This window comes from Gastrolobium bilobum, unplaced genomic scaffold (genome assembly GCF_033153095.1).
Source record: "Gastrolobium bilobum isolate Gb01-03AN ecotype WA unplaced genomic scaffold, APGP_CSIRO_Gbil_v1 utg12072, whole genome shotgun sequence".
Taxonomy (NCBI): Eukaryota; Viridiplantae; Streptophyta; class Magnoliopsida; order Fabales; family Fabaceae; genus Gastrolobium; species Gastrolobium bilobum.
The window spans coordinates 229,550-254,376 of NW_026899161.1; the positions used below are offsets into that span (position 1 = coordinate 229,550).

The 24,827-nt window shown below is 32.4% G+C and overlaps 2 protein-coding genes across 3 annotated transcripts; one reads left to right on the top strand and one right to left on the bottom strand.

The window, feature by feature from the left end:
* Positions 1 to 5,884: 5,884 nt before the first annotated feature.
* On the top strand, positions 5,885 to 7,900 carry LOC133287887 (squamosa promoter-binding protein 1-like). Its single transcript, XM_061485576.1, has 2 exons — positions 5,885 to 6,310; positions 7,431 to 7,900. The coding sequence occupies exons 1-2, from the start codon at positions 5,988 to 5,990 to the stop codon at positions 7,549 to 7,551; spliced, it is 444 nt and encodes a 147-aa protein (XP_061341560.1). The 5' UTR covers positions 5,885 to 5,987; the 3' UTR covers positions 7,552 to 7,900.
* Positions 7,901 to 12,621: 4,721 nt separating this feature from the next.
* Positions 12,622 to 20,539, bottom strand: LOC133287872 (glyoxysomal processing protease, glyoxysomal). 2 transcript variants are annotated; one of them, XM_061485555.1, is made up of 13 exons: positions 20,287 to 20,539; positions 20,133 to 20,179; positions 19,864 to 20,038; positions 19,640 to 19,750; positions 19,017 to 19,160; positions 17,068 to 17,160; positions 16,803 to 16,906; positions 16,427 to 16,512; positions 16,250 to 16,344; positions 15,419 to 16,160; positions 13,903 to 14,107; positions 13,333 to 13,424; positions 12,622 to 13,104 (listed from the first exon to the last, which is right to left on the bottom strand). In XM_061485555.1, exons 1-13 carry the CDS (start codon positions 20,350 to 20,352, stop codon positions 12,878 to 12,880), a joined length of 2,187 nt encoding a protein of 728 aa, XP_061341539.1. In that variant the 5' UTR covers positions 20,353 to 20,539; the 3' UTR covers positions 12,622 to 12,877. The 2 variants fall into 2 exon arrangements, with proteins under 2 accessions (XP_061341539.1, XP_061341540.1); XM_061485556.1 differs by lacking the exons at positions 19,640 to 19,750; positions 19,864 to 20,038; positions 20,133 to 20,179; positions 20,287 to 20,539 and adding an exon at positions 19,280 to 19,553.
* Between the last annotated feature and the right edge of the window lie 4,288 nt (positions 20,540 to 24,827).

Consider the following 24,827-nt stretch of genomic DNA (forward strand, 5'->3'; position numbering starts at 1 on the left):
GAGGCTTGACACAAATTTTCCTTCCCCAGACACTCACGGAGTGGATCTTGAACTGGGTCGGCTTTTTTTTTTAACAGCAGTTTTGAGCTCAAGTCAATCAAGAAACTTGAAGAAAGAAAAAAAACAAGAGAAAAGCAAAATAAATCAGAACCACATAATAAATAGAAAATTTTAAAATTTATAATAGACTAGAAAAGACAATAAACTTTAAATTTATGTCTAACTAGGTAGGGGTAAGATTCTATAAACTTTTAGTTTTCAATCTTTAGATTTTAGATGCTGATGCAAATAGAGGGAAACCATGCGGTTTTAGCGTGGCCTCACATGTGATGAATGTATTTTCCTTTAGCTTTTGGATCCACATTATCTTTGGTGACGAACATATTCTCTGTCAATTCCATTGATGATACAGCAAAACAGCAAAAGAGACACAATATTATCTCTAATCGAATGGTTCTTGGTGCACTTATCTTCGTTGATATGAACGAATTCAAATCATTAGAGAATTTGATTCGGCTAAATATCGTCATTTTGAACGCAATCATATGTTGTCACATGAATTACTCTGTTATGTCATGGTAGCAACGGGATCAAATAATCTATCATCTATTCAATTTATTTATGGGTTTATCATCTATCATTTAACATGACCACAAAAATTTTCCTACACACACAACATTTTGTGGGGCCCGCAGCAAAAAAAAAAAAAAGAAAACTTCGGCACGCAAAACGAATCTCTATAACATAACACAATCACTTTTCCTACAACATAACTCTTATAAAACCCTTTATTTATATCTCAATCCAACTTAATCAATTTATTTATATAGAGGTAGGATTCTTTGATACCAGTGTCAAATTTAAAATTTGACACCTTATCTAATAGTCATTAGATAAAAAAAGATTAACGACTCTGATTTATAAGCATGTGACACCATTGATCTTTTTTGATCTAGCGGCTATCAGATGAGGTGTCAAATTTGAAATATGACACCAGGATCCTACTTCATATGTATAAGTATGTGACACCATTGACCTTTTTTTATCTAACGGCTATCAGATAAGATGTCAAATTTGAAATTTGATAATGATATCAAAAGATCTTACCCCATATCCTATCCTATGTGCATCAATACATGTATATGATTCGCAATGTCAAATAATTTTATTTTATTTTATTTGTTAAGGATTAGTGGTTTAGAGATGAATACGATAAAATTAAAACAAATTGAGATTAAAATAAAACAATATTGTTGTGGGACAAAAATAAGGATCATAGTTAACTAAAAGGATGAAAAGTGTAAATTTTCTCACGATGATTTTTATGCACTATTTTAGTTTAGAAAGTATATATTTGCGTATTAAAAAGTTTCTTTTAATATATGTTAATTACTAAAATTTCATTAAATTAATTTATAAAAAATAATATAGATTTGTCGACATTGATATTTTAGTTTACTGAAAATCATATTTATAAAACTTTGGACCGCGAATTGACTTAATATAAATACAAAAATAGTGTGTTACTTTACTGGTTTAAATGCTGAATGAACAATTTAACTGTGTACAAATCAATAAAGTAGATACAAAATTCACGCAAGGGTTTTTTTGTGTGTGGTAATACTCATAGTAAATATGTAATCTAGTCCTTAATATTATTTTTCACTCACAATGTAAGGGGATGTATTGGATTAGAATTTTAAAATATTTTTTTGAGATAATTTTTTTTATAGATTTTAAAAGACTATTTAGAATTGGAGGAATTTTAAAGACTTTTCTAAAAAAATTTACAAACAAAATTTCATAAGATTGTATTTTAAAATATTTTAATAGAATTTATAACATTTGAAAGGATAATATGGATTTATAATATTTTAAAAATCATATAAATTTTTAACAAACATTCAAAATTACAAGAGTCAATAAAAAAATAACAAAGAAACACAATGATATTAATAAAAAAAAGTAAAACCTAATATAATTTTCTCAATCAGTAAAACATAATATAATTTTTAAGAAACATTAAAAATTACTAAGAAACAACTCTCCATATATCTAAAGTTATACTAGTCCTCCACGCATTAGCATCTTCTCATTCCTGCTCTTGGTTTGACCAACGGGTTAAAAATTATCTTCTTCATTTGGTATAAGAGCTATGCATATATGATTATAAGATCCAATTTTTTTATTTATTAAAATAATTCTAAATTTGCATATAGAACCTAAAGATCATGATAAAATTTTGTTTGAATTTTTTTGCAATGGATCTTGGAAACCTTGGGATTTTTGGTCTACGTGATGAGAGTTTTTTAACCGTATATCATGTACATATTTTCATTGAATATTCTAAGAAAATTTCAAATATGAATTTCAAGGTTTTATCAAATAAAAGTTTAGAAAATTTCTTAAATTATTTTTAATCGATACATTGAAACCTTAAATTGCTTTGAGGCTTTTGAAAAACAAGTTTTTTGTTATCTATTGACACAAAAACTGTTTGAAATCGTTTCCTATAACGAAAGAATTTCGTTCATGAATGTATTGTTACTTTCTTTAAATTGATATTGTTATATTGATATAAAACGAAAATCAGTTTGAGGGTTTTTGATCCCTTGTTGCTTTTTCACTTTTTATGTTGTTTTTAATACAAAAATCACACATTTTTGTGCCAAGAAAAATCATGACCTATAACTTGAAAAATTATATTTTAAACTTCCAAAACCTCTCAAAAAAAGTCTCAAAAATCTATTGTCTTTGATATGGATTATATTAGAAATTTGTTAGTTTATTATTTCTGAATTATTTTGTGATAAAAATCGCTCAAAAATATTTTTTTCTTGAACTTTGACAAAGTTTCCATGACGGAACCAGGTTTCGAACGAGTCAACCCGCCAAAGAAAAAAAGAAGACACTACAATAGAGAGATCTCAAAAAATCCTAGGGGATAAGGTGAGATTGTAAGAGAAGCATCCTATTTATATTTCTTACTAAAAAATCTCACGAAATCCACACCAATAGAAAATCTATTAATATCGTCAGATTTTTTAATAACACAATTTTTTTTTTCTTTATTTAAAATCATGATTGAATATAACGTATTTGGACGAACTTTAAAATAATTTTTTAAAATCCTAATCGAATATCATGTGATTTTTTTTCAATCTTTTAAAATTATAATTGAATACTAATAGATTTTTATATCCAAAATTAATCCATTAAAATCATTTGAAATCTCAATCCAATACATCCCTTAATTCTTGAACTGATAAGCTTTTCTTATATCTCACTTTAGTTCATTAACTTGATACACATTTTAAAAATTTAAAATTATTTAACTAATACACGCATGATTAAATTTAAGAATAAAACATTAGAATGTTTGAGAAGCATCTGAATTGAAGTAACCTTGGCCATCTCACCAAAGAAAACAAACAAGAAGTAACCTTGGCCGCTTTTGAAACAGTGGGTATAAAACTATTTCAGAGGCTTTGCACGGCCACTGAAAAGCTTCTTGTACTGTTTCTATATCTCTGCCATCAGTTCAATCAGAACTAGGGTCTATACACTATATAGACTTTTATGTTTGAGTCGGTAGTCAGTCTAATTTAATTCAAGGCGGATAAAATCATATAAGCGACAAAATATTTGTTTATCAAATTTTAATATAAGAGTAAATACATTTTTTTTGTCGTCAGCAAATTTTACGATGCACGCTTTAGTTCTTAGCAAATAAAAAATCTCATTGTGGTTCCTACGAAATACAAAATGGACTCATTTAGTTAAAATTGTGGTCTCTCACAAATTAAAAAAAATCCATATTAGTCTCTAAAAGAACTAAAATAAGTCCATTTTGAATTTCTTAGGAACCACGATAGGCCTTTTTATTTGTTAGGGATTAAAGCGGGCATCGTTAAATTTGCTGAGGACCAAAAAAAGTATTTACTCTTAATATAATTATATTTTTGGGGACTCAAATTTAAAATTACCAATTAAGTAAGGCTTTAATCCTTCTTATGTTACTATAGATAAAAATTTTTATAGTTATGCGGATTCTGATTTTTTTTTTTTTAATATTAGAATCCATATATAAATTCTAATATAAACATATTTGCTGCAAAATTTCTGATATGTTATCGCAGTATAAGAAGCGAACCCATTAAGTAATCCACAACTTGGTCGTTGAATGCATAGTAAACTAACTCCACTATATGATGCACTTTGAAAATTCAAACACCAGGTTAAGTTGGCGTTAAATATTCTACAAAACAAACAAAATTAACCCATCTTCCATCTCTAAGGGTACTTTAGCTGACAATTGAGTTTTTAAGAATTTGTTTGGATCAGGAATTCAAAGTCTGTCTCAAGCAAATTTTTAAAAACTCTTTAGCAGTTCAAAGAGAAATTAGTCTTAGTCTTCGACCGTTTTTCGAAAACAAGATAACCGGAGAAGATTGAACAAGAATATACTTCAAGTTGTACCCAAAAAAAATTAACCCAGGTTCAAACACAGTGTCACTTCGTAGTACAACTGGGGACCAATATAAATAAATAAAAAAGTGGTCCTAGCAGATAATGGAAGCAATAAGGACGGTACCCAGGTGAGTATGAAGCTAGCTGGCCATAATTTGTTGCACTGCACCAAAATACAAAGTGGAAGCAAATAACCAAAAGATCTAAACACAATTGTACCTAGTCATATAGGCCAAAACTTGTTAAATCAATTCACCGTAGCTTCTCCTTTCCTTTGCAATAATGGAGATGCACGCTTTCAAATTGGTTGAGGAACGAATCGTCCCCCACACCCCCTTCAACCTCTCGACGAAAAGGACTTCCAGTTCAAGGAATTAGAGAGAAAATTTCAGAGAGAGAGAGAGAGAGAGAGGCTCCACTTTCTTTCTTTAAAAGTTTGAGCACAGACTTCTGTTGCTTTCTAATAATTACCATTGCTTTGTAGCTACATGACATAAATTTTTTTGTCCACGCACGAGACAAGATACTTAAACCATGCATTGATATCAGTGTTTTTTTTTTCTTACTTTACTTACGTGTTGGGTTTTATGTCTTTAACGTGATTGGATAATTTGTACCAAAAACAATAAAACGTGATTAACTAGACAATATAGTGGAAACCAATTTTTTTCAAAAAAAAATTCGCCAAAAATTGACAGCAACAGCCGCCATAAAAGCAAAGTTACAAAGTCTTCAACTCATAATATAGGGATTAATTTTCTGATGTTTTAAAAAATAAAATTATCTTCTACACATATATATATATAGATGTATGAGATTTTCTTTTTCTTTTTTTTTACATGATCTCATATATTTTTATACATACGTAGAAAATAAATTTATCTCTTATAATATAAAAATTAAACCCAGTAATATATTATTACTTAGTTAATTATTTGTCAGATATCTCATCAATAACCTGATTAAATTAAGAAATCTTTTCTTATCTTTCTTTCTAACCTTTTTTTTTTAAAGTTTATGCTTTCTTGAATGTTGACGGTATTAAATTACAAGCTGCCATGAAAGGAAAGTAAAGAACTTTCAAATGGACGATGTTGGGATGGTTGAGGGAAACTGAAAATGGAAAACATTTTTTTTACCAAATTAAAAGGAATCAGTGCATTCCACTCTCAAAACTATCAATATCTATATAAAATTATTGTCGAACAAAAATCCAAGGGAAGCATATATAGTAAGAATAAGGGTTTTAATTTTAACAGTCTTCTTGTACTGTCCATAAACTTTGGCTAGCCAGTGGTCTTTATTTTGATACCTTTCACTGTTGCCATCAAGTTGACACCCAATAAATGAAGAAAGACCCTTTTGTGGTCCACACCCATTTTCTCTCATTCTATTTACCTTCTGGTTTTTGGTTTTTCTATTTATATCAAGGTTTTATGGTCTTCTTCTCCTTGACTTCTCTCCATAACCTTCATCTGGATCGTTGATCTCTCTTTCTCTTCAGATTTCCCTTACTTATGGATGAAAGCTGGGCTGAGGGAAAGGGGACCTTGAATTACAAGGTGGAGGATGAGTATGAAGAAGAGGAGGAGGAAGAGGTAAGTGAAACGGGTTTTGGAGAAGATAGAAGGAAGAAGAGGGTGGTTACTGATCTTTACAGCAAGAAAGGGTCTAAAGCTGGTTGTTCAGTGCCACCTTCTTGTCAAGTGGATAATTGTAATGCTGATCTAAGCGATGCTAAGCAGTACCACAAGCGGCACAAGGTATGTGAGTATCATGCCAAGGCTACTGCAGTACTCATCGCAGAGCAGCAGCAAAGGTTTTGCCAGCAATGTAGCAGGTTGAGAAACCCTAATCTATTTTAAACAAACATAAATTTTATTTTATTTTTTGTGAATCTAACTATTGTATTTGCACTTTTTTTTTATTGGAACTTTAATCTTTGATATGAAATGGCAGAGGGAAGAGGTTTGATTAGAATTGTGTTATGGATACTTTGCTCGTCTCAATCAGCCCTAGCTAGACACAACTCTTTGGTTTGTGCTTGAGATGTGTCTAAACTTGTATCGTGTTTAAAAAAAGTTTCATTGTTACTTTCGGATTTTGACTCTTAGCAAGCAAAGTTAGCTAGCTAGAGTACTAAAATATTCTACTTCTATTATATTAGTAGTGACTAATTATATTCCAACATTTATCAACTGCCCAGATAGAAAAATCTTAGGCATAGGATTTTTGTCAATATACCCTGATTATGTAGTAAAGTGCATTTTTAAAAATCATTGATGGAATGTACTCAATTCAATCCTATTAGCCCCAACATTCTCCACTAAGGCAAGATGTATTCGTAGATGACCAATTTTTTGTACAAAGACAGGGACGTTGATATGCCTTCAAAGATCATAGGGCATTTAATAATATGCCAAGTATGAATAGAATTTCCACTTCAGTGATCACTTAGTTTTGGAGTCATGATTTTAATCCGTGAAATCAACAATACAAAAAGTGTAATTTGGTTTTATTTGTCTATTTTTTTTTTTAAATATGCGGATCCTCCATGGAGATGGCAAATTAGGATGATTTCAGAACATCCGATTATCACTAATTTTGATGCATGATTTAAGGTAATGTCACAACCACAACACACAAGAAACATCATTTCTTTCTTTCTTTTCTTTTTTGAATCTTAAACTATACCATGTCAACCTAAAATTCCAGTTCTTGGGAGAAGGTTCATAAATAGCTCCGTATCTAACTCACCTATTCTTTCTCTCTTCAGGTGAAAGGTAGATTCAAACCCGTCTTTTGTATAAACCAAATCAGCTTGCACCTCTGAACCTGTCCTTGTATAAACTAAATCAAACAAGAAAAATATAATGTTTTCATAGGAACAAAATTCAGTTTCTAGCTAGAAAATTTCCCATGACAACTATTTCACTTTGTTTTGGAATTTTGTTTCCCAGGTTCCATGAGTTATCAGAATTTGATGACTCAAAAAGGAGTTGCAGAAGGCGTTTAGCTGGACATAACGAGAGGCGTCGCAAAAATGCATCTGAATATCATGGAGAAGGATTTCATGGATGAGATGGACAACCACAAGCATTGAGGCAATCATAATATATCAATAACAAGGACAAAAGTCTTAATTTGGTGGACATGCCAAGCAGGAAATGACTGAAATAAAGTCTCCCATGCATCCTTCATACTCAAATTGATGTTATTGATCTCTGAGGAAGCTCTCTCTCTTCTGTCATTCTTTTCCTGTATATATCTATATATGCTAAGATTGCTGGAATGAGTTATATCTATGACAATATTTTCACCTGAAATCATCATAAATCTTGCTTAACTACATGACCTTTGGAAGTTTCTATGTTTCTTTTGCATACTAGTTCAATTTATTAGCATAGCTTCTCTAATATCTTGAAGGGATATGATTTAAAGAGTAATGATCAATGTCCAAAAATTTATATATATATATATAAACTTGCCCAAATGATAGGGCATTATAACTTCTAAGTTAGCATTGGTACATCATCAGTATTATTCTTTTAAAAAATAAATTTAAAGAAAATTATTCACTGTCAATTAATTTTTACAATTGCTCTTTTCTTTTTTGGCTTTTTGCTGCATTTTCTAAAACAATATTAATAATGTGGCTCATTATCATTTGAACAATAATTTTCGCAAAAAGTTTTGATATACTTCAACTTTCAATCTAGAGACCACGTTTCAACTCCAGTTTAATGCATTGTATTTGTTGAAATGTTCTTTGAGTATCCATCATAAGTTTCTTGTATGAATGACTAAAGAAGCTAGTGGGTAGTAATTAATGTCAAACAAGATTGCCAATGGCACCAGAATGTAAGTGCCCTTCAGAAGGTAAATGACATTCATTTTTTATTTTATTTTTGTTTGCATATTATTCATGCCACGGGTTACAGAGAGCACTTGTTGTTGTGTTTACTATTTTAAAGAAAGTAATGCTACTTGCACCGAAAATGGTCATAACTATGTTTCCAAAAAAAAATGTTCATAACTGCATAGGGGCATGCATATAGACACTTATGTGGAGCATTGGTCAATTGTAAGTTTAATTTTATTTTTTCCATATAGTATTAAATAAGACGCACCCATAATCAGCAACTCCATGGATTACAATTTAAGGAATTGTCTCCTGACAATTTTCAGAGCCATTTTTAACCATGAAATAAGGTTGAAATAAATCGTGTTCAATTTTCTTATTGTACCCTATCTCCATTATTTATTGTCAAAATAGCGGGTTTTTAACTGTAATATGATATTTAATTTCTATATAAAATATTTCTATTTAATTTATCTTTTAAACAAATATTAAAGACTAATGCGATCAATTTTACCAGTTGATTTTACAGGACAAGTCTTGTACGTCAACTATACGAGATTTTTGCGTTAATGTGAAAATTCCGCACAGCAAATGTTCGAGACTAGTCTCATATTACTCTCTTGTATGACTTAGAGAAAGAAATGAAAGGAGACGAAAATGAAGTGGTTTGTGTGGTTTTCAGACTTATATATACGTAAGTCCCGCATAAGAGCAATATGAGACTAGTGGCATACGTTTGTAATGTGAGACTTGATGAATCTTGTTACTTGTACGTTTGTCGTGCAGGACTTTTAAGCTAGCACTAATTCTCACATAATTAACGTGAGTAGGATTTATCCTCAATATGAGAGATTAATTGTACTAATATGAATAATTATTTCACAACAAATTAAACAAATTTTTTTAAAAGACTGTAATACAGTTAAAAAGCCTCAAAATTACTGTTAATTATTCACTTTTACTATTTTTTTAATATCTCGTGGGTATGCTCATTTTCAAGGTTAATAGAATTTGCAGGCACAACTCACCCAAAATTTAAAACTCTAGTATATTTCAATTTGAAAAACAAATTAGAGAATTTGCAAAACAGTTAGCGCATTTAATCAATAATTATCTATAATTTATCACAAATTTGAATGAGAATTGTTATTGACCCAGCTTATGGACTATACTCTAATGGTCCCTAAAAGATAATTAAAAATAAGAAAAAAAATCATAAAATATCAATCTTGCTTATATCTTTAGTAGACCAAATACTTAACCTCCAATATTTTTAAAAGTCCAAAATTTTACATTTAATAACCATCTACAAATAAGAGGTTAAATCTATCAAGTAGGCACATTAAACTCTATACTCTCTTAGTTATCAGTGTGCACACTTCCTACGCCTTCAGCTATACACTATTATTATATTGTGCACAATGATTTGTTATCCCTTGCGATGTCTCTCCTATAGACCCCCACAAGAGTATTGATCCAAAATATAATTACCAACCACCGGTTGAACATCGTGATCCTCTCGAATAGAACAAAAATGTTAAAAAATATTTATTAAATATATAAATTATTAATCAAATCAATTTACTGTATAGTTAATCGTATTAAGAAAACCAAGTTAGAAATATTTTCAACATCTTTATTCATTGTACCAAAAACAATCTAATAGCCAGCACTTCAGGATTGAACATTGAAATTGAATCATAAACACAAAGGTTAGAGGCTGCGGTCTAAACTATCAAGGTAGAAATGCTAACAAAAATGTCAATGAACCCGACGTAAGCTGAAAAATAAAAACGCAATATCAATGTCAATGAACCAGACAGCCTAAGTTTCAATAACTTACGCATCAGATGATAGTAGACAGTCCTTAGATGGGCTAAAAGTATATACGAGAAGTCATAAAAGGTACTGGCACCACTTAGCAGTTTAATAGTCCACAAAGTAATGTTTTTAGAATTGGTAGTACATGCTGCTTGTATTTTCAAAATATTTTAACTTGAATGATCATTGAGTCACCTTATACACAAATTAAGCCATTAGAGTTAGCCCAGTAGAAAGGAATGTAGATAGTTATGTAATAGGTTGTATGTTTAATTTCTCAATGTAGCCAAAAAAAAAAACCTTATACACAAATTAACAGTATAATTTTATGGAAAGAACTTAAATAAAGTTTCTTATGTACTTGTGGTGATGTTCTCTAATAAAAACATAACATCAATTTATTTTTTAGCCACATCATCCTTCTTTTAAAAATTCTTCATGTGAAACTTTATCACACTTGAATTCTAACGATAATACACATATTTGTATACAGCAAAAAAAAAAAAACAGCATTTCGTAAGGATTATCTAAGCAATGATGAATATCCTCCACACACCTGAAGTGTATTCTGCCTGCTACCATACACATTAATTATGATGTTGCAGAATGTTGCACAGTTTCCTCACCCCTCAATTTTTACAATTTTAGGGCACAATAAAGAGGACTACTGTATCTATTAACTTAGGAAACAAAGGATCATTACCTTGGATTGGATCTGCATCCTACATTGGAGAAGTTCATTTAAATTATTGCGGTGGTGGATAATAGAGCTATAAATTACACTACAGCATACAAACCCTTGGTTTACTTTACCTTCATCATTTTTGTTGGACATGACTCGATATTGATGATGCAACCAGAGTAAGTTGCAGATGGTATTATTACTTGAGGCTGTGGTTTTATCTCTTCTCTTGGTTTGCCTACCTAGATTAATGCAGAAAAGCAAAAAGTAGAAGGCATGAAATGAAGCACATTCAAGAGGTACAAGATACTTCATGACACTTGCATCATAAATCTACAAAACCATTAAAAAGTTTGTAATGCTGAGTCTCAGAACATTTGTGCTGATTGGAGCAATGTCAAATCAAGAAAACCTCAAGTCATCTTCATGTAAACCTGAAGGGACAGTTTTGTCTTCGAATAAATGCCAAAAAGAAAGGAACTTTCAGATGCCATCTCAACAAAAGATGATGTTGCTACATTACATGTGGAAACCTTGAATCAATCCTCACAAAATCTTTAAATAAGGAGAGAATAAAAACACGAGCATTGAGAGCATAGTAACCCACTAGAAACTGAACTACAAGGAATAATTTGTTGGAGAAGTTATATATAAAAGCCATTAACAACTGAAAAGTTTAAACTTTTAGGAGAGATATCAGAATCTCCATAATCATAGAGTAATGAATTTGATTCTCACCGTCCCACTTTCTAGTGGTGGAGTTTTTTTTTGGTATAATCTGGAGGTATCTCCATTCAATCTCTTCCGGACACCTTGCCCTTGGGATACGGCCATGTAGGCTAGTCCCTCATTGAGCTTCGCTATCGGAAGAAGGATGAAACTAATCTCCCCATTCAAGGACGGAGACACATCCTCTAGCTCCCAAAGATTGGAACTTGCTTGAGGCATGGTTTAAATCCCTGGCTCAAGTAAAAAACCCTTGGGAGCTCAGTTGCCAACTGAGCTACCCTCGGAGGTTCTTTCTAGTAGAATTAAATTAGTATAAGATACAAAAAAACAAAAAAAAAAAAAAAAACAAAAAAAAAATAAATAAATTGGCATGAGATGGTTGTTTATTATACTTATCAACTAGTTTCTTAAAACAAAAAAAAATGGGGTAAAGAGGGGTGATAGTTAGAATGACATGTTACAATTGAACAATTTCCCCGGAGTTGATCTCTCTCTCTCTTTCTCATTCTTTATGCTGCCGCTACTTTCTCTAAACTGTATTGTTGGTATCATCATCCCTACCAACTCTTTCCAGTTTCCATGTCCTGAGGTTAGAGGTTGGTTTATTTTTTATTAATGCCTCCAGCAAACAACAGAAGGTAGTCGCATCGCAAAGCAACTGGCAAACTCATGATAAAGGAAATATTTCCAGACTAAATTTTTATCTCCGTCTTGTAAATAGAAAAACTTGGTTACTTAAATACAACTAAAATATTTGTCACTAATTTAAACCCTTTTATGTAAAATGTAATTAATTTAGTCTGAAACCAGTGTTATGTGCGTACAAATTATTCTTTTATATATATATATATATATATATATATATATATATATATATATATATATATATATATATATAGAGAGAGAGAGAGAGAGAGAGAGAGAGATTATATTTATAATCTCTTATTATAATTTTTATAATTATTAAATCAAAATCAAATCAGCAATCATAAAATGAAATCAATCGAGAATTATTAATTTATTTTTAACCAAACGAAGATAAAAATTTTATGGAAAATTATAATGAAAAAGTGAAAATGACATGCATGGTTTGAAAATTTTACACCGGTTACTACAAAGTACAAGAATAATCATTTACAAAACTTATAAATATTTATTTCCTTGATTTTCTTTTAACTAAGAATCCAGAACAGAAGGTGCCAGTCAGAAAATCATACATGACAAGGAAATGCACCCGTCAACAAGAAGTCATTATATTCTGGAAATGCTTTCGCATAGTCTCATTCAAGTAAACTTGGTGACTTTATCAGAGATCATAGCTTGCTAGGAATAACTTCCTTAGAAAGCACTCCACTTCTTTCAGCAATAAACTTAGCAAACCGAGAACCCTTCTCTTCTTTGCTATTATTGTCTACGAGAGACTGAGATGGATCAGGCATAGGATGGAGCTTCGGAGATGATGGTCGCATCAATGCCCATACAGATGAAAGGTATTCGTTCGGTTCGTCTAGAATTCCTAAAAGTGATAAATTCTGCATATCTGCAGTGGAAGAACCATATCATAAGATGTCCAACCTACCATGAAGTGACAAAGTAGAAAGAAAAAAAAAAATTGTATTTTTGCCTACTCTTATAACCAGATTTTGTAGATTTCTGATTTCAAATATGTTACTAATTGTTCTCTTATAGTGTTAGCCAAGGAGAGGTGAGGTGGGAACAAACTAGATAATATTCATTTTGGAAGTAAACAATTACTTTAAAAGCACACCTTTTGAGAACATGAAGATGGGTGCCAAAGCTGCAGATGGAATGCTAAAATTAAGATGAGGTATTACCGCTCCTCCACCATGCCTTGCATTGCTGTGTCAAAAACATTATCTAATTAAATATTAAGAAAATAAAATTGGACCAGCCAGAGCAAACTGACCTCCTATCCTATGAGTAAATAGGGACAATAGAAGACAGTCTCATGCTGTAGAGACAGTAAGTCTCAAAGCTAAAGAATTACATGCAAAAAGATCATTGTTGTCTTCAAAGCACAAAGGAAACAAGAACAAGGCAAATTTTGATTTGCAGATATAGGCTGCCTAAGAACAACATATTGCAGGCAATCCAACGCACACCCAACTTACATTCTGATTTCAAAACCCTGATCCTAAACTACAGTATCAACGAAATCAGTGTGACAAATGTCAACCAATTGAACTAACTCATATGTTGCAGTTCAGTACTACACATTACACAATGTAACAATTTTTGTAGATGCAGGGGATGAGCTGATAATATTGTACATGAAGTTAGTGGCTTTTGTACCAAAAACAAAAGTTGGTGGCATTACCTTGTAACCAGGCCAATCATGTAACCGTCAGAATCCATAACAGCACCACCGCTAGCACCAGGATGAACAGAAGCTGTTGTTTCAAGCATTGCTGGGAAGAGCCCATGGGTGTGCATGTGCTCAGGTTCAATGGACTGATAGGATTGAGGAGTCTTTGCTTCAACCACTTTGGCTACCACACCAGAGCAAACAGATGGAAAGAATCCTAAAGAAAATAGATGTTAAACAAGGAAATAAAAGGAAAACCCACTGTAATTGAATCAGTTCTTAATAAAAATGGATATAACACATGATGTGTCACACTGATCACCCCAGCAACAAATTATCATACATAATAACATATGCCATAGCCACAAAAGTCAAGAATAAATGGAATATATCCTTTTATATAATTATCACTTTGGGTTTCAAACACATGAGCTCATTCAACCTTGTTTTTGAAAGGTAAGCATCATACAGACAACATAAGCAAGAAAGCATAAACCTAAAGCTTAAAATACCTAAGTATTTTTTTGTTTAACTTTGATCATGGAGTTGATTGTAATGTTCTGTCAGACCTTACAAAATCAAAATTGTTTGGCTCATTAGTTTTACGGTGCTGCTACTTTAGTTAACTAAATACGTTCAATCCTTGGGTGCCATAGTAATTTTCATATTTGCAATCTCAATCCCAGGTCATGGGTTGTGCTCAAACTTAGATATTAAGCTATATAGATCTTACTTTATCTAAGCTTTACTTATGGGTTTATTAATAGTAGGAACTCGGAAATCTCAATCCTTATGAAGTTATTACCAATATTTGTAAGATAAGTTTGTCAAGCCAATAATCTCAAAATCTTAAGCAATTAGGTGGAGGATCAAGAATGGTTTTATCTCTCTAACAAATATGTAAACATAGCTTGTCCCAAGCCAGGGTAAAGGAGAAGGATAATGTCAGGCGTAGCGAGCCGGTGGGAAAAAACAACTATTTTTATGAGAGAATCCAATAGTTTAGGATAAAGATGATGTTGATGCTGAACAAAGGTATATAGGTAAACAATATATGCTTCCTCTCCATATTGAAGATCAATTTTATGTTTTATACGGAAAATAGGTTTGCTTCTTGGTTGGTTGAAGCATTCTTTGGCAAATATGCTTAGTGATGTGTAATAGGTAACAAGTAGCATTGTAAGAGCAAAAAATTTGATTGTTGGCAAATCCTAAACAAATACAGAAAAATAGTTCATGTCAACCAGAGGCAAGCAGACAAGTCATTAACATAAGCTCGTTTATTTTGCACTACAGTTCCCTATTACTGAAGAAGCAACTTTGTTATATTTTCATGCCCATAAATATCGTTGGAACTGCTGAAGCAGGAACTCCGAACAAAAAGAAAATGAAATAAACATGAGGATTAAAAAAAAAAGATTAAAGGAACTTTAGCTTGGCAGATATGTGATCATGAGTAGCCTTAAAATCTATTCCACAAGGCATCAAACCAAGAAAGTAACAGAAAATTAGACCATCAAGGACATACCACACTTGGGGCCAAATAATCCATGGCCAATGACGTATGCCTTTGATCCTGCCGATGGCCTGGAAAAATTCATTACAATTGGCGAAAGCTTATCTGGAACAGATTCAAGTTGCAGTAAGGCAACATCCCATGGTCCTTTACAGACATAAACTACTTTAGCATCACACCAAACCCAAGGTTTGACATGATCAAGACGTACTCGTATGTTTCTATGGTTGTCATAAGTTGTATTAAACTTATATTGCCCCTGCTCATCAGCGGCGAAAGGATAAAGAATAGGCATCTTGGACGGAAAAGTTTGACTAATTTGATAGCTCTCAACTCTATTCCCAAGAGACATGGTTCCCTCCAACACCGAAGTAAGTTTTTCTGAGTTGGTTCCATATCCTCCACCACTTACATGTGTTTTCCCAAATCTCCACGGTTCCAAGAGATGGGCATTTGTAAGTATGAGACCTTGACTGTTTAGCAAAATACCAGAAGCCCATACTCCATCACCAATAGTAACAAGACAGACAGAAGCCATTGCCTTCTCAATTGGTAATGGTGAGGAGCTACCAAAATTTAAATTCTCATGTTTATTCCTAGAGGGTATATCTAATTTGTCAGTCTCAATAGAAGATCCCCTTCCCGCAGTATAATGGTTGCTCTCCTGATTATATAACCCTTTCACTGTGTTCTGAGGCCACTTCTGCAGCAAGCCACTAGAAGCAGTCGCAATGGCTTCCCATGGGATCACCAGCTGTTACCAAAGACTAGAGTTTTGCATGACGTGTTAAATTTGAGAAGGTTTTAGATAATTAGATCTAGAGGAGAATGCATTCGAGGTACCTGGATTTCTGCCCCACTTGTCTTCTGCCTCAATGGTCTGATAAGGACACCAATAAGACATGCATGCTTACTGAAAACTGGACTGCCTTCCATTCCTGGCAGATAGAGTGTCAAAATAGAGCCAGAACCAATTGCATAAATGACCAATGGATTATGCAACAGAGAAATGGCTCACACCAGGAAGACTGCGTATGTCAGCCATCAGCAGTGATCCATCAGATGAATGAGGGGGATAGCAGTTTGCTATGCATCCTTCTGCTATACTGATTCAAGCAAGCAACAAAATCAAAGGATTGAATGGTACAAGAATATCAAACATTGACATCCACTTCATCACAGTATTAGAGACAAAATAGCTGCCTGTACAACTCAACTCAGCACAAAGGAGATCCCAACAGCTCATGGAAATAGTTTGACATAAAATGACAAAGGACATGCTATATCTGGGTGTTTAAGCAAGTTTACTCTAAGAAGAGTGCTTAACCCTTTTTGAAGTAACTACCAGATTTTGTTATTCTATTTTTTCTTCTTCTAGCCAAACGAAAAAATATACCTGTTAAAGAAGTGCGTAGGTGACAGGACTCCAAAAGGAGACCCTACTGCCAGAAGAAAATCACCCCTTTTATTCATGGAAGATACTTTACTATCTGGGGTGTCCTGTGTTACAACCATCCACCAGTTATTCTCATGAATCTCAATGGACTAACAAAGAATATCAGTACAAAATCATTCCACAAGTAATCAATATATTATGTTATAGCGGGTTGCATAAGGAATCTGACTGGAGAAAAATAAGATAAATAAAAGCAGAAAGATACCTTGAAAGATAAAGGAACACTAAGAATGGCCATTCTAGTCAGTGATCTGCACATAAGACTTGCACTGCCAAATCCTCCCACAGCCAATTTTTCCTGATATTTTACAGAAGATTTAGCATTCTCCATAAGAAAATATTGAGTTTGGTTTTATGTATAAAGAATTATTTCAACCTAAAAACTTAAGCTGTTAATCACATTAATAATTTTATATGATAAGAGCCCAGTATGCTTGAAAGGTGGACAGGACAATACACAGGCTCACCTACCTGTGCTCCACATATTTATTTATTAATAGAATAAGGGGCAATGAGGATCGAACTTGTGATTACTTGGTCACGGAGGCTCTGATATCATATAAAAAACCATTTCAACCTAAAAATTTAAGTTGTTAGGTGAAGGTCACATTAATGATTTTATATTATAATTTTCTAACATTATGCATCATGATCACAGAGATGTTATTCCAAAAGGCAATTTATACCATCAAGAAGAAGAAGAATGAAACGATAATGAGTTATAATTAGAAGACCAAAAGTGTATAGAAACCAATTTTTTAGATGTAAGTGCAAATCCATTTATACATGAACAAAATGATATTTGCAGTTGCACCAATAATTATTTTATAAAAGATATACAAACATATCTTAAATAACAACTAACATTACCAAGAACCAACTATCTTAAATGCTTAAGCTATTAGGTAAAGACTCATGAATAAACATACAACACGCCTTCTCACACAAGAATATTTTTGCTTAAAGTGTGAACAGCGCATAGTGCACTTTACCTAGTGCTTTTAATTCAACTTTTATTTAGAAAAAACGAGACCACTAAACTGCTCGGCATAGAAGCTATGATACCATGTTGAGAGACATAGAGGGAGAAGAGAAGAGAAGCATACGCTGAAACCGTGTATTTCATTATATAATAAATGTAATAAATACAAAGATACAATTTTTCTAATTACTATTTGCATGATACAATGAACCAAGACATTTACATAATAATACACATTTCTAACAAAGGTGAATCCAAAATACCCATGAATCTAATGTAGAGATTACATGATTAATCCAAGTTAACATTCCCCTAAAAGATATTATGTCTATTAAACATATTTGTCAAGGCATAGCTTTCAAACCCTTTCCTTAGTCATAATAATCCACATTACAATTAATATAAATTTAAATAATTTATCAAGCACTTCAGAAGGGATATGAAGGAGGAAAAATAAAGAAAAAAATTAGGTGTGCAAGAAATATGACAAGGTAGGGCCTGAGTAACGACTGTGTTCAAAAGTACATACCACCTAGGTTCACTTTTTGTTTTCCCTTTTCATCTTTGACAAACAATCTGCAAACTATTTCACTAAACCAAATTTAATTCAGCTTACCACTACAAGGCTACATGCAAAAAACTTTTGAGCATATAAAAAATAGCAGGAAAATAGATTTTACCAGACAATTCGAGATATTGTGGAATTCTTGTAATCTATTTCTAAGTTTAACTTAGCGGTATCTTTGTAGTCCACTACAGATAAAAGTTTCAAAAGTTTTCAGCAAATACCTAAAGTCATGGAAGGATTATCATTCTTTGATCTCATGTCCTAGAATAAAAATTCAGATTATGGTGCCATCAGGCTTGCAGACCAACGAGCAAAACTTTCCAGGAGTTTATGTTGACTGTTTTCCTCCAGCAGTGACAGGCATACACATGCTACGATTTAATTCCAGAGCTTAACTATTTTATTTAGATAAACATAATACAAAGTGACATACAAGTCATATTATCAAAACTAGGAATGCAGAAATACACTTTTTTTAGGGCATTTGGATCATACTTCCTGTGTTGTTATTGAACAGGGATGTCTCTGAACGTACAAATTTTTAAAGTAAACTAGTTTATAGCAAAAGGAGAAAGTATATTTATGAAGAATAAACAGGGCTAACCTGAGTTTGAAATGAATCCTTAGAAGGTTGAGAATCATTATTGTAAGATGCCAAAGACCAACCAACCTCCCATTCATGCTCTGGCAAGCCCAAAGATGCTTCGATAAGCGACTGGAGACAAAGGGCTGAAGGAGGAATATCAACCTGCATAATGCATAAACCTGATTAGCATTGAACCAACAAATAATGATTTAAAACCAAGTACCAAACAAAAAATTCCCAGGTTGTCAAGAAACAAATGTTACAAACTGTCAATAACAAACCATTAAATTTAACTGCAGAGGTCACTGTATGAGCCCTAACACTAGATTCTTGTCCAAAAACATATGATGCTATGAACTGAAAGTTCACAACAATCTAAGAAATGAACGACTGCATCAAACACTTAAGAAATCATGAGAAATTCATTTACAATCCGGAAACAAAGTCAAGAATTAAATGACATTAGACTAAGCTAGTCATGTACCTTAATGAGTCTCATTAACTAAACATATGCCATTCACAGTGATGAACATATTATAAAACTGAATCAGTCAATTAAAATTATAAAGTATCAGGTGCACCACATTATTAATTGCCAAGAAGACAACATAGAGCAACGTAAAAAGAATTAAAATGCCCACAAATGACAAAAGCTGTGCCACAAGCCAACAAGGAGTTCCTTGATTAGGTTTTTCATTGGTTTTCTCTGTCATAACATCAATCCGAACACCAGAAATCAAGTCAGGCCTACCCTGAAAAGAATAAAAAGCAAATTTAAAACACATTTACACAAAACTCCTTTAATAATTATAAAAGCCAAGAACGTTAGCCAGCTACACTTACTAATAAATCCCTGAGTACCAACCTGAGGAATATTCTCTCTATGTTGAGGGGATAGAAAAGGCTCAACAATTGATGCAACCGTCACAACCAATACCCTACCTTCACGGTTATCACCAAAGTGATGCCTAGCTACTTGAGTGTCATAAAGGGTATCAGGCACAAGCAACCCTGAAGCTGAAAGAGTTGTTTCTCCAGAACTACACATACCCAGTAGGAGAAAACCACATCCATAAATGCAAAAACGAAACTTTGAGAAACAAACAAAATTAGATTACGGATGGTTTTACTAACCGGTATTGATGAAAAGCGTGTCTTCTCATCTTCATCCCTTTCGGGTCCTGAAAGTAAGGGGGAAACAACAGAAATTGAAAACTGAGTGACCCGTGATTACAATAACCGGTTTGTCCATAAAGGGGAAGAGAGAGAGAGAGAGAGAGAGACTCACAGGACCACGAACTCTGACCATAACTGCGAAATTCCGAGCAAAATCAACGGTTTCTGACATACCCATTATTATACTACGAAGAGAAAAGTTTGAAGGAATCTGGGTCTGTGTCTGGGATGAGCATCAGTTCAAAGTTGAAGGTAGAAGAAGAAAGAGTAAGAGCAAAGGGACATGCCTTTCATCTAATGGTATCATTTCATCGTATAACCAACCCAAGGGAATAAAATAACTGTGATGTGAATACTTGGATTGGATTCTTCTCTAAGTTATGCATAACGCCACCAGTTTATGCATTTATTCTTCATTAGACATTTTTTTATTTTAATGACACCGCTGAGTACATATTTCATCAACACTATAAACTCAATGGGTACTTTGCTTAAATAATTAAAATGAAGGCATTAATTAAGAAATATAAACTCAATGAAAAAGTATTTATCATTTTAAATGATATAAGCTATGTTATTTTATAGACACAAAGATATGTGAGTTTTATAGAAAGAAAAAAAAATGTAAATTTCATCTCTTCGTGTCTATAAAATGACACAATTGTGTTATTTGAAAAGACGCATTTTTTCTTTTTATTAAATATGTCTAATTATTAAAAAGTAAGTATTCAATATTTTTGTGATTTTAACTAATAAATACATATTTATTACTCTTTATTTTTGTTTCTTTAACTTGTGTACTAAATTGCTTATTAGTAAATAGTAAATAAATAATCTATAGTACTACTTTTTGACACCCCACAGGAGAAAAGCTAATGTATTGGAGAGTATTTTTAGGAAATCTGGAACATCATTCATTTAGTGGTCCTCCGAACTAATTAAAATTGAGTGTTTTTTGTTATATGTGTATGGAGAAGAAAAAAGAAACAAAATTTTAATCCAAGTGTCACGTTTTGGATAGAAGTCAGGCCTACATGATCCGAGTTCATTGAAAATATTTACAATGTATTGATTTTTTATTTTTTTTCGAGGTATTTTCAATGTATTGATAGCTATTCTAAATAATGTTTCAACTTTTTTTTTTTTTTTTTTGGGTAAATCCATGTTTCAACTTTTAGATAGACAAAAAAGGTTATAGGTTTTGCTTTATTTTTCCTTTCAATTTGCTCCTCTATAAAATGGGCAATGGCACAAGTTGTAATCCGTCAACAAAATAATCGAATCCCAGTTCTTCCACTTATGATGGTGGATGGGAACGTCTACCAAAATGTTATTATTTGACAAAAAATTTACTCAAATATTATACGAATAATATTTTTTATCAGACTGTCACGCAACTTAATTTGTTATGTCTGGTAGCGAATTATGTTCGCTAATAATTTTATGACATATGGCATATTTTCGCAGAAAAAACTAATTAGACGAAATTCGTTACTAGTGGTAACGAATTTGGTATGCAATGTGGCCACGTGTTATGAAATCATACGCGAACATAATACGCTACCACTCATAATAAATTACGCTGCGTGACAATTTAGTACAAAGTACTGTTCATGTGATATTTGGATAAAAAATTTATTAAATAATGGCACTTTGTTCACCATTTCTCGTGAATGAGTTTCCGGAAGTTGGAACTGGTTGAACATTCAAAATGATTTAATGTTTCTGTGTAGATTGATATTGTGTGAACAGTATTATCAATATATACCAATAAAGTGCTCGATCATTGTTTACTGTTTATTTTTTTTTCTCTAATTATAATCGATTAGGAGACTTTGGTAATAAGTTTAGTATAAAAGGTTTCTCGCCAAATACATTATAGTGTGTGAAAGGATATTAGGATACTCGGCCATCAAAGCCCAATCCATTACATGAGTCCATTATAAGAGTTAGTTATTCAAGTAGTTAGAAGTTAATTCTGTTAGTTAATCATCTTTAGTATATATTGAAGAATGTAAACAGAGAAATGGTATTCAATCAATATACAGATTATTCAGAATTTCTTTGTTTTCTACATACTTTCTTTATCTTTCATGGTATCAAGAGCTGATGATCCATGGAGACCGATAAGCGCAACTCTATTCAACCTTTCAACAATCCAGTGTCCTTCAAGCTAGACGAGGACAACTTCTTGCCATGGAAACAACAAGCATTGGCAACCATCAAAGGATACAACCTTACACGGTTTATTACTCCTGAAACTTCAGCTTCCACCTCAAAGACTTCCACTGAAGCACAACAAGATTCACAAGAAGACACAAAAAAGACAAGTGCAGCTGACAAAACTAGCACCAAGGCTGCAGCAGCAAAGGATTCTACAGAAGTTCAACAAGATCAGCTTCTTTTATCATGGCTTCTTTCATCCATGTCAGAAACCATTTACACTCGAATGGTGGGTTGCTTGAACTCCTTGCAGGTCTGGCAAAAACTTGAAGAGTTCTTTACATCACAAACCCGAGCAAAAGTAAAGCAATTAAAGCTGCAGCTCAAGAACATAAAGAAAGAAGGGAGTGTCTCACAATACCTGCTGCAGATCAAGAAGATAGTTGATTCTTTGATTGCCTCGGGCTCTCCAATCACTCCAGAAGATCACATTGATGCCATTTTAGATGGTCTGAATGAGGATTATGATCCTTTTGTAACATCTGTCACCTCAAGAACTGACCCCTACACAATGGTGAAGACCTCTTAAGCATAATGGAATACATATTTTGATGATGACAAAGGATTTACAAAAAGTCTCAAATTGAAGATGGAGTTTGAAGATACAAGTGGTTAGGTATTTTTAGATATTTTGTTACACACAATATTATATCATATAATATCTTCCTAAGTTCCATTGCATATCATTGCATATCATGCTAATTTCATAATAAATAAAAATGATTAATATTTTATTGAAAATATGTTTAAAAAAAAAATATAGCCTTTCAATTATTAAAAGGCATCAGTATGTTGATTTCCATTAAATATCATATGGGTATGTTAAATAGAATATATAAGTAGTAATAAAAAGCTATATAATTGAAATTTCTTTGAGTATCACGTGAAGTTAGCTTTTGTCAGTTAATTTTTTAAAACAATTAAACTATTAAAAAATAAAAGAAAAGAAAAGCTAAGCCATCAGGTCACTTGGATAAAAGAAAGTCACTTGGATAAAAGAAAGGCATTTTATGGTACGTTGGCTTTCAAAACAAAAAATTAGTATATAAAAAAAATAAGCAAGTTTATTTTACAAAATCAAAAAGAAAGACGCTACGCATATCCTAGTTCCAAAAAAAACGCTCTCCAAATTTCGTGAATCTCCACTGTGCTCTTTCTATTTCTTATACTCTGCAGAAGCTCCCTTTCATCCATTTCGTTCTAAATCTTTGCGTAAGATCAAGTCAGTGGGTGAGTGTGACTTCTCCAAGTTATTCGAGAACACACTCGATCTCCATTTCGGTTCTTTCTTTCGGTAGCCAACTAAATCAAATTTTAGGGCTTTTTGGTACATCTCTTTTCAGTGAAAAATTTCTAGGTTCTTTGACTGAAATATTTGGGGCTTCATTGTGGTATTTTCTAATCAACTCAAATCTTTTATGAATCCTTGATTTGAAGCATTTTATCTGAAATTTCTAGATCTATTATTTCATAATGCTTTAGGGATTTTGAGTTGTTTAATCTGAATATTAAATTCTTGAATTGTTCTAGAAATTTTATTGTTGGGATATTAAATCTGAATTTTCTGTTTTAATTGAAGTATATTGTGATTAAAATTCAGATTTCTTTTGGTTTATTATTAAAAGATTTATCTAGAACTAATTCTGAATTTTATGTGAAATTTTGAGATAAATTTCAAATCTGATTTTTCTGGTTATAATTGTGATATTCTTTTTAAATCAGATTTCTTGGTGTCCATTGATTAGAAAAATAATTGTGTAATATCCAAGCTCCCTTGTACATTAATTTTAGAGATTTTAATACATATGTCATTGGATTAATTTTTTGCATATGGCATAAATTTTTGGAGCTTAGTTTGATATTACCTTGATATATTTGGTGTGATAAGACACTGTAATTTTGGTTTATTTCACTTGTTACAATTCTGAAAATTCTGTATTGATTGTTAAAGTGGAGTAGTTGTGTGCTGTAAATCTGTCCTAGGTGTGTGGGTGCAACCGAGTGGGTTGGCGACCTTGTGCTTGGCTTGAGAGTGTGTCTCAAGGCCTGGAGCCTCAAGAATCCACTAGGGAGAATGGAGGTCTTGTGTGAGAGGAGTTGGTGAACTCCTTAGGTTCGGCTTGAGAGTATTCTCAGAGCTTGGAGCAGTGTAGGCACTAGGAAGATTTTTGATATTTTGTTTGATTGCATGTGTGACGCGTGTTTGTAAAACAGGTACACTTGTGATAAATAAAATATCTGCAGCTACTTCAGTCTGGACGTAGCACCCTACTTAGGCTTAGTGGGTGTGAACCAGGATATATCGTGTGTCCATTGTCTCTCTCATTTAATTTCTGAATATTTTGTTTAGAGACTGACAGTTACACTAATTCTATTATAATTGCTGCGTTTATACTCTATAAATTGCTAAGGTACGCTTTCTATTACTAC

What these genes read in the sequence shown, in the direction of transcription:
- LOC133287872 (XM_061485555.1), bottom strand. Translation starts at nt 20,352, where the DNA reads ATGGGTATGTCAGAAACCGTTGATTTTGCTCGGAATTTCGCAGTTATG. An exon ending in ATAGAGAGAATATTCCTCAG is followed by an intron (nt 19,751 to 19,863) that starts GTTGGTACTCAG and finishes TATTCTTTTCAG; the next exon opens with GGTAGGCCTGACTTGATTTC. An exon ending in CAAGTGGGGCAGAAATCCAG is followed by an intron (nt 16,161 to 16,249) that starts GTACCTCGAATG and finishes CTTTGGTAACAG; the next exon opens with CTGGTGATCCCATGGGAAGC.
- LOC133287887 (XM_061485576.1), top strand. Translation starts at nt 5,988, where the DNA reads ATGGATGAAAGCTGGGCTGAGGGAAAGGGGACCTTGAATTACAAGGTG. An exon ending in TTTTGCCAGCAATGTAGCAG is followed by an intron (nt 6,311 to 7,430) that starts GTTGAGAAACCC and finishes TTTGTTTCCCAG; the next exon opens with GTTCCATGAGTTATCAGAAT.